This window comes from Electrophorus electricus, chromosome 15, assembly GCF_013358815.1.
Source record: "Electrophorus electricus isolate fEleEle1 chromosome 15, fEleEle1.pri, whole genome shotgun sequence".
NCBI lineage: Eukaryota > Metazoa > Chordata > Actinopteri > Gymnotiformes > Gymnotidae > Electrophorus > Electrophorus electricus.
In genome coordinates this window covers 14,179,196-14,196,154 of record NC_049549.1, presented here as the reverse complement: position 1 = coordinate 14,196,154, position 16,959 = coordinate 14,179,196, and the positions used below count along the sequence as shown (strand labels likewise).

Sequence of the window (16,959 nt, the reverse complement as noted above, 5' to 3'; positions counted from 1 at the left end):
CACACTATAACAACAACATGACAGAAACATGACATCCAAATGTTCCCACCCAGCCACATTTCATGACTCTGCAGCTCATCGTAATGCACGGTGCCCTTGGAAAAGATGAACGGAAAAACAAAATGTCTTCTTGTTTATAATCTTCATCTTAATCTGCAAACATGAGAGAATTTAAAACGGCATAAAACTAAAAATGGAAGATTTTGAACATAAAACGTGCCATTTCAGTCGCTGCCGTGTTGCTTTCAGCATTCTGCCCGCCTGGCGGAAGACTAGAATGGAACTGAAACCATTCCCGCAACCACAGGCCTGGATCCTCGCTTCTGGGCTCCTGCGACGCCGATGGCGGAGGCGGCCGCTGATAAGATCAGTGGCACCAAAACCCAGCACCACGCGCCACGTCATGTTACGATGTCACAGGTCCACCACCAGTCATCACGTCACTTCATCCCAATAAAATGACATGTCCAGTTCTGGAAAGCCGATATGACCGGAGAACTGGCGACTCCAGGATACAACGAGCACCTGCAACATGTTGGGCTGGGAACCTTGGAGCAAGCTGACCCTGAGTCTTGGGCTGTGCCGGGGCAGAACGCTCTCAGCTCAGGGCGGCAGAAACATCTTCGGTATCATCCTATTGCCGAACATGAGTGTTGTGACTGAGTGTGAAGCTCTTTGTGCGGTGATCGGCTAGTTTATGAAGGTTCAGATCGCTCTGATCTTTCTCATGCTGACACGAGTCAGGGTACATTTCATATTAATGTCCCAGTAAAGCGCCTAAAGATTCAAGTGCACTTAAGACAATGGAAATATAAACAAGAACGTAAGTCAGTTCAGTTTTGTTCGAGGTAACTGTCGGTTCTTTTATAATTGTGCTTTAAAATAAAAGGAGTAAAAGGATTATTTCCCTCAATTTTTTTTACCCCATTGTAAGGTGAAATTATTTTTGACAGTTTTTCCTGCTCAACCCACTCTAAATTTAACATAAAATAATCTAAAAAATACAGACTTTCTAAAAACATCAAAGAAGCAGAATGCAAATACATATGTTTTTGCATATATGTGTGTGTGCGCGTGCGTGCGTGTGTGTGTGTGTGTGTGTGTGTGTGTGTGTGTGTGTGTGTGTGTGTGTGTGAGAGAGAGAGAGAGTGTGTGTGTGTGTAACTCACTCAGACAGCTGTGTCCATAGTGCACCATGAAGTCGGCTCCCAGGGCGCGGGCGGTGAAATCATCCACGCAGCAGGCTCCATACGTCACATCACCCATCACCAGAGTGTCTGCCCCAGTAAACCTGAAACACACACACACACACACACACACACACACACACACACACCCCAGTCAACCAAGCAGTGCATCTGGACTCACCCATCTCGTGTAGCTGCCAATGACAGATAGCTTGGTACTTGGTAGCTGAACTAAGCTTAACCTTGCTGGCTCAGTGAAGTGCTAGAGCTTAAAATAATTTATATATATATATATATATATATATATATATATATATATATATATATATATATACACACACACATACATACATACACACACACACACACACACACACACATCACATGTCCTTTGTGTGCACTTTTAATCAGTCAGTAAAGGCTTTTTTTTTTTTTGCTTTTGACACTCCATAGTTGCATGTGATTTTCATGGACTAGAGACCTGGATCTGAACCAGGGAAGGCAAATATTAGCAGAGAGTGAGGTGTGAGTGTTTGCACAGCAGTGCGCATTAACTCAGCAAAGCCCAAGTTAACACATCGAGTTCATTTGGCGCTAACGTCCCAAGGTTAGCGTGAAGCTCCCTGGCATGGCTCACGCCATGGACGGTTGCAAACACGCCAGCAAAAGCCTCCCATCAACCAGCTAAAGCGTCCTCAGCCATGACCAGACCGGGGGGGTTCGCACGGCCGTTCGACAGCAGCAGCTGGCCACCCAACCACGGGAGTCCACGGGAAAGGACGGCCTCTTGCAGACCCGTGCGGCGAGCCAACGACCCGGTTGCTCGGGCCTCTGCGGGCAGCGTTAATCGTTGCTGCGTTCCGTCCCCGTGCTGCTGGTCTCACGGCCTGAGCTGAATTCAAATGCGGATTAAACAAGAGACCGGAAGAGACATAAATAACGAGAGAGTATGAGTGTGCGTGTGTGGACGTGTGTGTTTGAGTGAGAGAGGGAGAGAGAGTACATGTGGCTCCCGTACGGCTGTCGGGCGTCTGGATCCAGACACATTGAGGACAGGTGTTGTTAATAGAACGGAGACGTATACAGAGAAAGCAGATGGAATCACAGACACAAGCGGAGGGAAACAGAAATCCTGCACTCCGCTCTGGGAAGTGCGCCCCCACTTTTCATTCTGCCCTGCTGCCGCACGCCCGAGAAGCTCCGCCCCACTGCACGGGTGTGCGCCTCCTTCTCGGCTGCCACGCCAGGCCACGCCTCTCTTCCCCAGCCCTGGATGAGTGTGCGTGCACGCACCCTCCACCCGGCTCTCGCAGGGTCGCGCCGGGAGATCTCCAGGTGTCTGCGTCCTGCCGTGTTCATTCCACTCCGGCGGGTCACTGAGCCCCACAAAAAGAGCTGTTCTCCCTCCCTCTCTCCGGCCGCCGGTCCAGGGCTGTACATGTGCGCTTTCTCTCCCGGTCTGTAATGGTCGTTCCCATGTGAAATGCGTGTTGGACCCAGCCAGACGTGGACAGCTGCAGGAGATGAACACGGCTCATCTGATACATAAATATTTACCGTGCCAGATTTGATTCGCTGATCCTTTCCATCAAGGTCCCTTTTTTCTCGCTTGCTCACCTGCCAAATGCCCTCCCTATGAGAGTGTGAGTGTGTGTGTGTGTGTGTGTGTGTGTGTGTGTGTGTGTGTGTGTGTGTGTGTGTGTGTGTGTGTGTGTATGAGTGAATGACAGAGTGCGTGTGTGTAGCTCCGGTCCGGTCCAGCCCGGCCCAAGCGCTCCGGTCCGGCCCAAACTGATGCTGCAGTTACATACGACCGGTTCGCTCCTGCCCCAGGTGCATGATGGGATGCAGTACTACCCCTCACTCCCTCCATTTCTCCTTAGCAGCCAGCAGGAAATGGGTGACGCTCCTCGCCATGCACCCTCATGCCCTTCCGAAGGACAGGTCACAGGTCACAGGTCACAGGCACGGGTCTGCGTCTGGCTGACCTGGCCCTTCCCAGCTCCTCCACCCTCCGCCGTCCTCGGGTGCCATCTTCGCACGCGGCCTTTACGCGGGTTTCATCGAAACCTGGCCCGGCGAGAGGAGCCCCCGCTCCCAGACTCCCTTGAAGAACTCAGAGACTGTCTTGAGCCGCACCTCCGGGAAAAAGGAGCTCGTTTAAAAAATAAGAAACGAAAAAAATTAAACTAAAAAACTGGGAAAAAAATTGGCCAAGTCCAAGCCTGAAGTGTAGCAGTACTCCATCAAACACTCCGTGTAAGTGATTTAGCATAACAAGCTCCTCTTTATGGTAATAACTGTCCTCAACGTGCCAATTAAATTGGTTTGTTTAAGATGTACTTGTCAGTTCTGATATCAAACAGTTCTGGTTTTAGAAGTGTGGAATAATGACCGATGTGAACAGAGTGATGAAAACATCTAGCTCGAATAAGACGCATGTCACTGTGAAATCTTCTGCTTTGTGTGGGCACGTAGGCACAGCTAGCCACCCCCCACCCCCCCACCCACCCCCACACACACACACACACACACACTGCCAATCAAAGCCAGGCACGGGTAAAGACACACATACACACAGCCAATCAAAGCCAGGCATAGGTAAAGACACACACACGCACACAGCCAATCAAAGCCAGGCACGGGTAAAGACACACATACACACAGCCAATCAAAGCCAGGCACAGGTAAAGACACACACACGCACACAGCCAATCAAAGCCAGGCACGGGTAAAGACACACATACACACAGCCAATCAAAGCCAGGCACGGGTAAAGACACACACACACACACACAGCCAATCAAAGCCAGGCACGGGTAAAGACACACATACACACACACACACACACACACAGCCAATCAAAGCCAGGCACGGGTAAAGACACACACAGCCAATCAAAGCCAGGCACGGGTAAAGACAGACACACATACACACACACACACACACACACACACACAGCCAATCAAAGCCAGGCATGAGTAAAGACACACACACACACACACACAGAGCCAATCAAAGCCAGGCACGGGTAAGGACACACACACACACACAGCCAATCAAAGCCAGGCATGGGTAAAGAGACACACACACACACACACACACACACACACACACACACACACACACACACACACACACACACACACAGCCAATCAAAGCCAGGCACGGGTAAAGAGACACACACACACACACACACACACACACACACACAGCCAATCAAAGCCAGGCACGGGTAAAGACACACACACACAGCAGAAGACATGCAGGCTGACAGGTTGACAGTGAGGTCTGGGATCATGGCCTCTAGGCAATTGGAGTGCACACTAAGCTTTAAGTCTCAATAACCTGGTGTGTGTGTGTGTGTGTGTGTGTGTGTGTGTGTAGGTGTGTATGTGTGTGTGTGTATGTATGTGTGTATATTAGACCAGCACATCCATACACACACACACACACACACACACACACACACACACACACACACACACACACACACACACACACACACACACACACACACACAGCCAATCAAAGCCAGGCACGGGTAAAGAGACACACACACACACACACACACACACACACACACACAGCCAATCAAAGCCAGGCACGGGTAAAGACACACACACACAGCAGAAGACATGCAGGCTGACAGGTTGACAGTGAGGTCTGGGATCATGGCCAAACTCCTTAACAGAGGCCTGCTGTAATTCTGCATTACACTAAAGCACTGCCGTCAGCGTGATTTATGAACAGCAAGACTATTCTGATCTCGCCGCTATATACTGTGTGCTAGAGGCCAGCTCACACTTACTTAGGGGCAGGGATGAGTGTGCTTGAGCGCATGCGTGTGTGTGTGTGTGTGTGTGTGTGTGTGTGTGTGTGTGTGTATGGTGTGTGTGTGTGTGTGTGTGTGTGTATGGTGTGTGTGTGTTTGTTAAAGTCCAGAAAGTGGAACTACAAGTGCCTCAGTAACGGTCTGGGTTGCTGGTGGTCTGTGACACTGCCATATCAGGCTGTTACGGTCATTTGAGTGCTCTCCCGCAAAGATATCTCTTATATCCACCCCCTCCCCTCCCCTCCTCTCCCCTCTCCTCCCCTCTCCTCTCCCCTTCCCTTCCCTCCTCTCCTCTCCTCTCCCCTCCCCTCCTCTCCCCTTCCCTCCCCTCCTCTCCGCTGGGTAGGATAGGAGGAGAGAGGGTGGATATAAGAGATTTCTTTGTGGGAGAGCTCTCAAAGCTCTTTCCCACTGGTCAGATGACAGGATCACCTCACGCTGGCAGTGTTCTGGTCCTCAGAGCCATACCCAATAACACACACACACACACACACACACACATTCCTCATTGGGTGGGAAAAGACAAAGCGCTCCAGCCATTCAAATGGGAGACTCGGAGGGGAAGGCTGTCCTGGTGTAGCTGTCACCGTTGGCCAGACGTGACGTTCGCTTCCCAGAGCCTGGCTTGTTACCCAAGTTCTAGGTGCCGGAGATTTCCGGCGTGACCTGCTGCGCTGTCTTCCGCTCGAGAACTGAGCGCACGCCCCGGCCGGCCCCGCTGGCGATGGACAGAGCAGACGGCGCGGGAGTCGAGTGATGGTGAGGGGAGAGGACGAGAGGAGAGGGGGAACATCACGCGCTGAGGTAATGGGACGTGTTCGGACACAGCAGGCTGGACACTTCAGGCCTCTCTCTGGGCGCGCCGTCGGCTGTATGGAGCGGCGAGACGTCCGTTTGAGTGCAGTGGGAAGGAGTGAGACGCTGTGTGTGTGTTGAGATTGTTCCTGAGTTACAGACAAAGGCCCTGCTGTACACACACAGCTGCCTGCTATAAGCACCTCGCCATCAAAGCCTTGCATGTAAACATATTCACACAGCCCTGTTCAAAACACACACACACACACACACACACACACACACACACACACACACACCTCTCGTCCCGACTAGCATAACCAAACGAGCGCGCGCGCACACACACTCCACATGCCATGCACATCAATATTTATATTGTGCACCTGCTGATGGCTCATATTTCATTTCATTATGTCGCAGACACACAGAGCTCCTCTCTGCTTCTCGCTCATACACACACACACACAGACTAACACACACACACACACACAGACACGCGTACACAGAGATCGAGGATATTACCCATGAGGAAGAGCCTCTTCCCTCCATATCAGACCGTGTGCCAAGAGCGAGTCTCATTATTTCCTTTTTAAAAGAATTGAGTTAGAGAGAGAGAGAGAGAGAGAGAGAGAGAGAGAGAGAGGAGGAAACGATGGGTGAGAAGAGAAAACAAAATGAGACTGTCTATGCTGTGGGCCAGGAAGGGAAATGACGGCGAGAGAAGAAGAAAGGGGGTGGAGGAGACGCACTGAGAAAAAGGGAGCCGAGCAAAGAAAGAGACACAGAGGAGGAGAGACACACCGAGATGCTGAGCAGATGTTTAGCAGATGAGCCGCTTGCTTCGGGGTTTGTCATATTAACAAATATGATGTCTTTAATCTGCTGCGCAAACGCACATGCGCACACACTCCAAAGAAAGTAGCCTGTCTAGGGACGCGTGCGTCAAGAAGTCATGCCTCAGCGGTGGCGGGGCACGCACACGCACGAGGTGTCGTGAGCCCCGCGAGCAGCTGCGGAAGGGCCGGGGGTGTTTCCCCGACGCCGCTGCATAGCCCCTACGAGTCCCTCCAAAATGAGACCGTTAGTGCCGCTGCTTCTGCCGCGGCCCGTCTTCGCCTCCGGCGGACACGGGAGCATGTACGGAAGTGCGGAAGGGAAACAAGCATTCTGAAGGGAAAAGCGACCTGAGCCAGAGGATGTGCTCCCCGGGCCCCGGAAGTTCGAACGTCGCCGAGATCCGGCCCCGCGCTGCCTGACGTCGTGCGCTTGGCTCCATCGCGAGGGCTGTCAGAAATCCGCCAGGGACGGTGTTGCATTCAGACCACAATGATCGTCAGACTCTTAACGTGCAGCCGCCCGCGCGGAGCACCTTCACATCAGTTGTCCAGCATGAGGGTGCTAGTCTACACCGGGCAGTCAGTCTGCAGTCTGACTACACAGGACTGAGGGCAGACCTAAGCAGAAGGAGAGAAGGAGAGAGAGCGAGGAGGGCTGACGGATAGGGAGAGGGCTGGATAAGGCCTTGGAGGCCTCAGCTCATACACTGTCCTGACCTCTTGACCTTGACTCTTGTTTTTAGAGGCGAACCGTTGCAAAAAAAACCAAAACAAAATCAGCCACAGAAACATTCAGTAGAATTCTAGAGGCACTTAACATGAACCTTAGGTGTAAATCTGTCAAAAGCGATAGAAAAGAGGATAAGAAACAATCACAAATGACGCAAGCACACACGACACAGGAGGGACGTGCGGAATCTTCTAATCGGCCCTTTAATTCTCCCTAATGGAGAGACACAAAGTGAGCTTAGTCAAGCCTACCGAAAACCGCCACGTTCCATTCATCTTGCCATGCTAGGAGAGAGCACACAAACATCAGGTAATTTCTCTACGAGTACAGACTGGAAACAAACAGACATCATTAGTTTAAGCAGCAGACATACAATAATAATGAGGACAATAACAGAGATGACAAATGCCCCTAATTTGACAACAGGCCTCTCCAGGAGCCTGGTCTAGTGAGTCAAGCTCGTAATGAAGAAACGTCAGATCCTGAATAATGTCCTTCTGCTTCTCCCTGGGGTCGACAGCACGAGAGCCGCACCTAGGAATTACAACCGGACATGCACCACGCCGGCCGCGCGGTACAGAGTCTTAGGCCAGCTGGCTTTGCGCCATCAACATCAGCTCGTGTGACGACGGAGCGACTATGCCGGTGCCAGGGGCGAGTGCGTCGTCGTCACTCGGCCAGTCTGTATGTTTTGAACCTGACGGAGTTAGTGCGTAGCGCAACGGGAAGGCGTTACGGCTCCTAGCATTCAGGGCCGTAACGTCGCTTGACACGTGAAGCACTGATCATAAGCGGTGGGCTTGCCTGCCTTCATCTGTGCTCACGAGCAGGAGCTTTGACACTTACTGACGTGCCCCTTCTCAGGCTGCGTCTGCCGTTAAAGCTAGAGGGTAATTCACACCATGCTTGCCTACCGCACAGCCAGCAAGCGCAAGGAGGTGCAGGCAGTCGGCAAAATTGAGTTGGCGATAACAAACGGTGCCGATGTGCTCCGTCCCTTCACACAATTATCATCATCTGGAAATGTACTAGTACGGGGGGGGGGAGAGTTACGAGTTACTCTGTTCCCATCTACACTGTGTGTCTGCACAGATGCTCCAGTAGGAATTTCACCAAGAAATGGGGATCCTTCAAAACCTTCCACACACCACGGAAATCTGTGACACAACATTCATTAATCTCAAGATTTTTCATGACAACTAGGAACATTAAGCGGTCGAGCTGCAGAATTGAGCACACAGAAATGTGACACAGATGCGTCACAGTCAGGTGTGCAGGCCAGGACATCCCCTGATTTCCAAAAAGATGTGCTCTGGTAACGAAAAGAAGATGGGCAAAAATATCGCCTCCTATATCAACTATCAGCATTCTGGGAATTCCACATCCTCCCTTGCTCATTCTTACTTCTTCGCCTGCTTCCCAGGTGGGATACCGAGGGCGCTGGCCACATTTCCATCTGTGACGGCCTCTATTTTCCTATTTCGTTTTTTTGCAAATCCTAAGGGCCCCGTCTGGTCAGCCTGTCCTTCCAGCTGTGGAAAGGTCGTTCCCTTAGTGAACCAGACTGTTAGCTACTCAAAGGTCAAGGAGATGCTGTGGTGTCAAATTGGTCCAAAAGTGTCATGTACACACAGCACCAGCAAGTGAGGGGCGATCATTATAAACGCGGCTCGTGCAGGCTTCCTGCTCTCTTCCCACTCTAATTCCCTGACTTTCACGGAGTAAAAGCTGAATTTCCTCGACCGGTAATGAACAGGAAAACAAGCCACTTTTGTTAAATGGGCATGGAATAAGTAACCATAACAACCATGAAAACTAAAATTTAAAGATGCTACAAACAAAATTCCCTGGTAATTCCTGGTAATATATGGTTCCCTAAAATGAGCAAATCCCCTGCCTGGATTGCACTTAGACACATAGTGGCGCTGGCTGCTCTCTTGCAAGAAGCGGGTTCCACAGTCCGACCTGTCCGGAGCGTCTCCGGACCGTCGTCCTGGTTGTCCCCCTGCAACCTTTTAGCGGGTCACGGGCCTGCCTGTCTCATGGCTGAACCCATTTCAGCGCCCTACTGAAAGTAAACGACAGCCTAATGTGCATTAGCGTTACATTAGCGTTACATTAGCCTCGTTCTCTCGCCGTTCTCTTCTGTCTCGTCTCTCTGTTGGACGGAAGATCCTTTTCCTAAACCCTCGATGCACCCCAGCGACTGAAGGCTCTGGCTCTGGCAGTGGAAGCCCGTCTCCGGTTCCTGGTCCGAACGCACCTCTGGAGGACGGGTTCCGCCGGCTCACCCACGGCGGCACGCGCCGTTCGCCCCAGGGCTCATAACCTGGACCCCTCCCCCCGTGCGTCCGGCTCGCTCCCGCTCCCTTACCGCAGCCTTTCCTCAGCAAGGGCCGTAATTTGAGCCGAGCTGAAAGATTCGGAGGCTGAATGAGGCAGATTGAAAGGCGAGAGTCCACTGAATGCGCCGGAAAATCCTGCAGAAACAGAATTCCATTAACTCTCAGAAATAAGTCGTTTCGTATGTCTGTGAGGACACTACACACACAGGAGCTGTGCTGAATATAATGTGATTTAATGGCTTGCTTGGCCATAAGATGCAGCATGTTAGCAGCTGTTTCCCACGTACCCATCGCTTCTGCTCTCAAAGCTTCATTAATGCCATCTGATCTCATTGCTTTGACAGCCAAGGCGGGGACAGTGGTTTCACCATAAGACAATTACGCTTAAGCCGGTAAGTGTGCTGTCGACACTCGGCCGAATGCAAAACGCAAGCGCTGGCGTTCGCCGAAGTGCGTTAAAGTGCAAGAGCAGGAATAGTCACAGCGTCTGTGGGTGCACATACAGCCATTACACTAAATCTGATCAGCCTGAGAACGGGCAGTGCAGGCTGTGTGTGACGGGCGCCGCCGCCGAGTGAGGCCTGGCCTCCGCACGGCCTGCCTCTGGGCCGCCCCGCCCCGCCCCGTGGGACTCTGGGACTCCAGAGTTTTCTGACATGAAGTGAGGAGGTGAGTCGAATGGGCAGAGGAGAAAAACTCCCAAAGTCGTGTCAGCATTCTCCAGCCTGATGATGCGAGGGGAAGTCATTTCATAAAGCTCCGGATCCGGACAGGACAGGCCAGGTCTGACTTTAGTTATTTTTAGCTTTCATTTTACACAGGCACTTTTCTACACTCCTGCTTTCATTCTCTTGCTTTATTTCCCCATGAAGGCTTCTGATGCGTTTCATCAACCCCTGCACCATTTTGCTGCCAACACACACACACACAGAGTGCTGACTGTGCACCTGCTTTGGGACAGCCTCAGAGCAGGATGTCGTTAGCCTTAGAGGCTCTCTGCATTACACTCCACCCTCTTTAATGGACTTCCTGGTCTCCACAGGCTGCGGCATGTTCGGATCTCCTGGGCTGGGAGAGACTTGGGAGAGGAGTTGTGGTGGTGGTGGTGGTGGGATCAGGGGCGTGGAGAGGGTCCGACATGCTCACGTCTCACCTGGTTCGGTACCCTGATTGCCTCTGCCAGCCTTCACTGAGCGCACGCTGAGAGCACAACTACGTGGGCAGGTTCACGTTGGCATGAAGAGACACAAAGCAACGCACGTTTGCGTTTTCAGTAGCGTCTTCTCTAACTTCTCAGTACTTTCTTCCTAGCTCTCACTTACATTGTCCCTAACTGTTCGGTACCATCGTCCCTAACTGTTCGGTACCATCGTCCCTAACTGTTCGGTACCATCGTCCCTAACTGTTCGGTACCATCGTCCCTAACTGTTCGGTACCATCTTCCCTAACTGTTCGGTACCATCGTCCCTAACTGTTCGGTACCATCTTCCCTAACTGTTCGGTACCATCTTCCCTAACTGTTCGGTACCATCTTCCCTAACTGTTCGGTACCATCTTTTCAGCTTTTCAGCCACACCTACCCCTAAGTGTGACTGCCTTTGCCTCTACTGTACATCATGATTGCTGGATCCTTTAGGTTAGACCTCAGAAGATGGTAGCAAAAACTGCCTCTCTGAAGAAACTTGCTCTCAGGAGGGTCCCACCTATATGGGAGAACATGGCTGATGTGTGTGACCTCAGAGTCCCGCAAGCCCCTGGCATTGCACAGGCCTTCCCAGGGTGGAAGAATGACCCAACAATAAACAGGAGCTTGACATGAGTCGCCCTGAGCCATGTTGCCATATTGACAGGCGTCTTTCACGGCTATGGCCACGCGCAACGGCGACTGTGGCATTGGAGTTACGAGATGTCGTCTAGTAACGAGCTCGTGCCGGAGAAGCTGACCACTGGCGTGGCGGTACCACATTCACACTGGCATGGGCCAGAGGCCTTTTTGCCTGTAACCCAGACCCTGCCAGGTGAGTCACGTCTCTGGTCTCACTTTCACACTCACATCTCATGCCAGCGAGCAAGAGCAACACATCGGTGGTGTAGGCAGGTAAACTCATCACATGAAATGGTACGTGAGCTCATTAGTCACAGAGAGTGAGAGAGAGCTAGAGAAAAGGAGAGAAAGAGAGAGAGACAGTGAGTGAGAGAGAGAGAGAGAGAGAGAGAGAGGAGAGAGAGAGAGAGAGCGAGCAAGCAGTGAAGTTGGCAGTCTCTTCTTATGGATGTGGGCATGGTGCTCTCTCTCTGCTCAGTGTGAGCTCCTTATGTAAGATCTGAGGAAGACAGACAGGCTGAAGTATGCACACACACACACACACACACACACAAAGTGAAATGCACACTGATACACATGGTCAAGGACGCACAAAATAACACATACACCCCCAACCCCACGCACACACGTAAGCATACAAACATACCACATATGCCCGTGTGCACACGAGCGCACACACACACACGCACACGCACACACACACACAGGCTCCAGCTTGTGTGTAAGGGGGGGTTGCCCTTCCAGAGGTACCTGGCACGCCACAATAGAATTCAACTTCCCACAAAGGGGACCCGAAGCACATACGATGCCGGAATGGGTGGTCACGGCCCATCCCCTCGGTGACCGGGGTACACGTGTCACAGCTAAAGAAGCGCAGGGGAACAGCCTCCTCGCTCGCTACAACGCTAACAAACCAGAGTGCGCTAGCACCTACAGCACAGGATGGCTCATACAGTAACAGGCAGAAAGGAGCAATGTCCCATGACCTTAAAACTCAGGCATCAGGCGTGAGCTGCTAATACGGTACATTACCAGCTCAAGGCCAACATCTTTGAATTATCGGAAAGCTTCCAGTCACCTAAGAGATTATAATGCAGACTAAAATGTTCTAAGCATCTAAATTAATTAATTAATGCAGGAAGTGTTAATCAAGAGGAAAAGAACATTTCATAAAACTGATCAATTGGACTCAAACATTTTTAAAGCTGCTTTGTGACAACATCTGTTCTAAAAAGTATTATCTAAATAAATTTGACTTGACAAATTCTGAAACACAATTACACTATACGGTTTTCTACATACAGTTTTGCTCACTTCCTTAGTGGTGTCTGTCAACCTTTACAAACGCCACAGCGAAATACAGCATAATTCACTTGGAATCGCAGTAATCATCTTACTGGCAGCTTAGCATCGGGGTGGGGTGGGGGGGGGGGGTGTATGTGTGTGTGTTTGTGTGTGTCCTTGAATACAGGGTAAATGTTTTAAAGGGCACCTTCCTGCCTGATAAGCAAACATATGGTGGATTGTCAAAGTTGGTGTTGAAACTAGCAAGTTTATGGATCAGCACAAAGAGATTTTTTTTTTTTTAAATGACAAATGTCCTGGCAGGGTCCCTCTTCTGCGGGACATGGCCGACTGCTGCAGAATCCAGGGTGCCAGAGATTTCCAAACGACTGATTCCACACTCATTTCAGGCACTCTTGGCAACCGTGTCTTTCTCTTTATTCATAATATTTAATTGCTCTCTGATATACATCACTGTAAGCTTTCTCCAGCCATACAGTTTCATATATTACAATCTATTACTTATTATGTGCTCATCCACTGTGATTAAGGAACACATGGATTTCCAACAGTGAAACTTGCTATGAGATTACACTCAATCCATTTCCTATTACACACTTATCTTCTGCTGTTCATGAACACGTTTCCAGCTGATTTTCAAATGAGGAAGAACAAATGTGCAAGAGTAAATAATATGTTATATTTGTGGAAAAACAGGATGACACGCATGTTTGGCAAACAGACAGCCGTTCCCCCGCTAGCTATCCTGAGCCAGATAATATCTTTAAATGAACCAGTGGAGATATGTATCTAAACCTCTTTTTAAAACCTTTTTTTTTGCTATTCCATTGTTATTCCATCCATGTGTAACAGATTCCATCTTTTCCACATTTGAAATTAGCAGCCCTAGCAGGCTCAGACATAAGCTCAGTGGTGTAGGATGAGCGGCTTTTGCTTTCCAAAAAGCAGCCCGACATCTGGAACCTCGTGTGGTAGCATTACGTCAGACGTGAATATTTGGTTAAAAATTCCGACATTTTCAGGAAAAGTCCCGCTGCTTTCACCACCAACTTGGCGTCCGCACTCAGCTGAAAGAGAAGCACTGCAGGGTGGAGGGGAGGCGGAGTTAACAGTGTGGTTTCCAGCCCGCAGGAAAAGATGGATGTGCCAAGACTCTTGTGTGTTTAGCCTGCGTAAGACCATCACAGGTTCTTGGTTCCAACATTAAACCAGTCACAAATCATGTAGCTATTACGAGCATTTTATTGTTTTAAGGTGAACCGGCTCAAACGGCCTGGATGTTGCAATGGACAGGACGGCACAAACAGCTTGTGCTCATTAGGGTTTAAACCACTCATCCAGCTAAATCTGCTCAGGTTCTATATGGCTCGGCCGTTCCCTGGTCCTACTAGCCGAGAGAGAGAGACAGACACACACACACACACGCAGGCATGCATGCACACCCGCACACAAGCATGTACGCACGAACACCGGATTTCCTTACTACCCAAAGTCCAGTGCACCAGCCTTATCTAGAAATTCCCTTTTATCCCATGCTGTAACAACAAGGAGGCAAAAAGTGCCCAGGCATCAGTGCACATCCTGCTTGGCTCGTAGCTTTCCAATAATCATCAGAAGCAGAGAGCAGGGTCAGAGAACAGGCAGCCGGGGTAAACACGGAATAATCCAAAGCAGAGATTCAGAGCAGGCTCAAAAGCAGGAAAGGTCAAAGCAGGAAATGCCAGGAAACGCCAGGCTACACTAGAAAACAGGGAGCCAGGGAAGTAAGAGCCGTGGTGAAGACCGTGGTGAAGCGATACGGTTAAGCACTGCCATAAAACACAGGCATGAATCACTAAACAAATGAAACACTGACCAGAACAATGACTAGTGGGCGTGGCCAGGGCAGAGCCGGAGCCAAAGAATTCTACACTGGAAAGGCGCGCGTGAGGGACAGCAGGTAGTGTTGTTCTAACAGTAGCAATAAAGACTCCCAGCTTAGTGGACCATATTCAGGAAGACGTGACTAATATCATCTGTAAATTTCCACAAATCACCACAAGTAACAATACAGCAAAACAGGCCTATTGGATTGGGCTTAGTCATGTGTTTCTGCTAACCAAGCATCCTGCTAACAAGGGCACGGCGTCTGAGCAGGCTGACACCCATTAGTGGAACAGAGGCCAGGTGAAGACCGCCACACTAGCACACAGCAGGAGCCCCGGTGCTAGATGAAACCTTGCAGTGCTGAGACTAGCAGGAACTTAAATGAACATTGCGGGTGTTCGTGCAACACTGTGGATTTAATTGTTTATTTCGCTTTGCACAGACCGAGAAGGAAGATGTGTAGATGAGAGGAAAATGAATCCCTCTGGCGTGTGTGTGTGTGTTGGGGAGGAGGTAGACAGAAGGGGTGAGAGGAAGAGGAAGAGACAGAGATCTCTGTGGGTGTCAGGAAGAGACAGGGGTTTAGCAATCATCAGTCAGTAATTGTGCTTTAGAGTGGAGTGGTTTAGGTTGGTACATGGTGCCTAGTCTTACTGTGCTGCTAAAACCTGATATGAGAGTGAGAGTGTCAGAGTGTCAGCTCATCAACTGATACGACTTCTGGACCGCGATAAGAAAGGAAAACAATGGCCATCAGCACCCATGTGGTCTGAGACCCACACGCATACACACACACACACACGCGTGTGCGTGTGTATGCACGGATGCAAGCACAAGGGTGAAGACCACGGAGATAATCGCTTGGCCAGACATGGAACCATTGGAAGGAAATGGGAAAGGCACAGTGTTAGGAGGAGTGGCAGAGGGAGAGAGAGAGAGAGAGAGAGAGAGAGAGAGAGAGAGAGAGAGAGAGAGAGAGAGAGAGAGAGAGAGAGAGAGAGAGAGAGAGCGCGCGAGAGCGAGAGCGAGAGAGAGAGAGAGAGAGAGAGAGAGAGAGAGACGAGGCCGGGTCCAGCAGGCCCGCATGAATCCAGGTCGACCGCACGCCCATCCGAAGGTGTCGTGTGAAATATATAAGGATCCTGACTGTGAGAGGACTGCTACCTGCGGCTCACAGGTGGCCGAGCTGTTTGCTAGTCTCGTCACCAGGCCACCGTAACTCTCAGTGCAGATGGCGCAGAGCGCAGCGTCCCACGACCCGCCCGGCTGGTCCGCCCCCTGCACAAGCCACAGTGTGACAGGGAATCATTAGCTGGGAGGACACGCAGGAATGTGCCTGCGCTGGGGGACGCATGGAATGGGGCGGTGGGAGGACTGCACTTCTCACGAGAGAGAAGGATAAAAGAAAAACCATGGACAACTCGGCGAACCTCACACATGCACGTGGGCAGACACGCACACACACACGCACGCATTTATCCTGTGGGAACAGAGCATACTGAGAGCATGTGCATGTAAAAAATGATGTTTGTTTATAATAAAACTGGTTTATAATTAAAGTGTTCCTTTCTGGCTCAGGAGTTCGGTTTCTGTTCAAGTGTGTAGGAAATCCTCTGGGCCTGCGAGTGTATGTGTGCACGCCAGTGTTTGCATGCGATGCCTCCATGCAGGCTGTAACAAGATGGAATTAAGAAGATGGCTTTGCCCTCTTCCTGCAGCCAGTACCCGAGGCAGCGATGGCCTCCGTGTGCGGTTAGTCACGCCTAAATTTCTTCCGAGCTCCGGTTATCAGGTACGGTGCGGAATGGTGATCACGCTTGCACGTTTAATGCCTGTCAGTTGTGCTGTGGTGCCTTGAGCCCACTGGCCCTGCCACGGCCTATGGCCCACCCACACCGGGACCCTGCACTGACACCTCGCCCTCGGGCCACGGTGGATCCGCAGTGTGAAGGAAACTCCGCTCCGTGGATGGGCGGATCAATACGGAGCGAGGGGAAAAAGAGAGGGAGTCTGAGAGCATGGGTTGGAGAGTGAGAGAGAGAGAGAGAGAGAGTGTGTGTGTATGTGTGTGTGTGTGTATGTGTGTGTGTGTGTGTGTGTGTGTGTGTGAGCGAGAGAGAGCGTGAGTACCTACCTCTCAATGATGTCAGCGATCACACAGGCGAACATCTGCAGCCCCTCTGGCAGCTGCAGGGCCACTGTGAGGCAGAGGCAGAGAGGCAGATCAGTGCAGTC

At 50.9% G+C, this 16,959-nt stretch overlaps 1 protein-coding gene across 3 annotated transcripts in view; it reads right to left on the bottom strand.

The window, feature by feature from the left end:
• dph1 (diphthamide biosynthesis 1) overlaps window positions 1-16,959 on the bottom strand; it is a 60,356-nt gene that overhangs the window by 23,729 nt on the left and 19,668 nt on the right. For all 3 annotated transcript variants that reach the window (XM_026997812.2, XM_026997811.2, XM_035534467.1), the window contains 2 exons: window positions 16,859-16,922; window positions 1,170-1,291 (listed from right to left, as the gene is read on the bottom strand). In XM_026997812.2, the coding sequence (XP_026853613.1) occupies window positions 1,170-1,291; window positions 16,859-16,922 (186 nt within the window). The remainder of the gene's footprint in view (window positions 1-1,169; window positions 1,292-16,858; window positions 16,923-16,959) is intronic.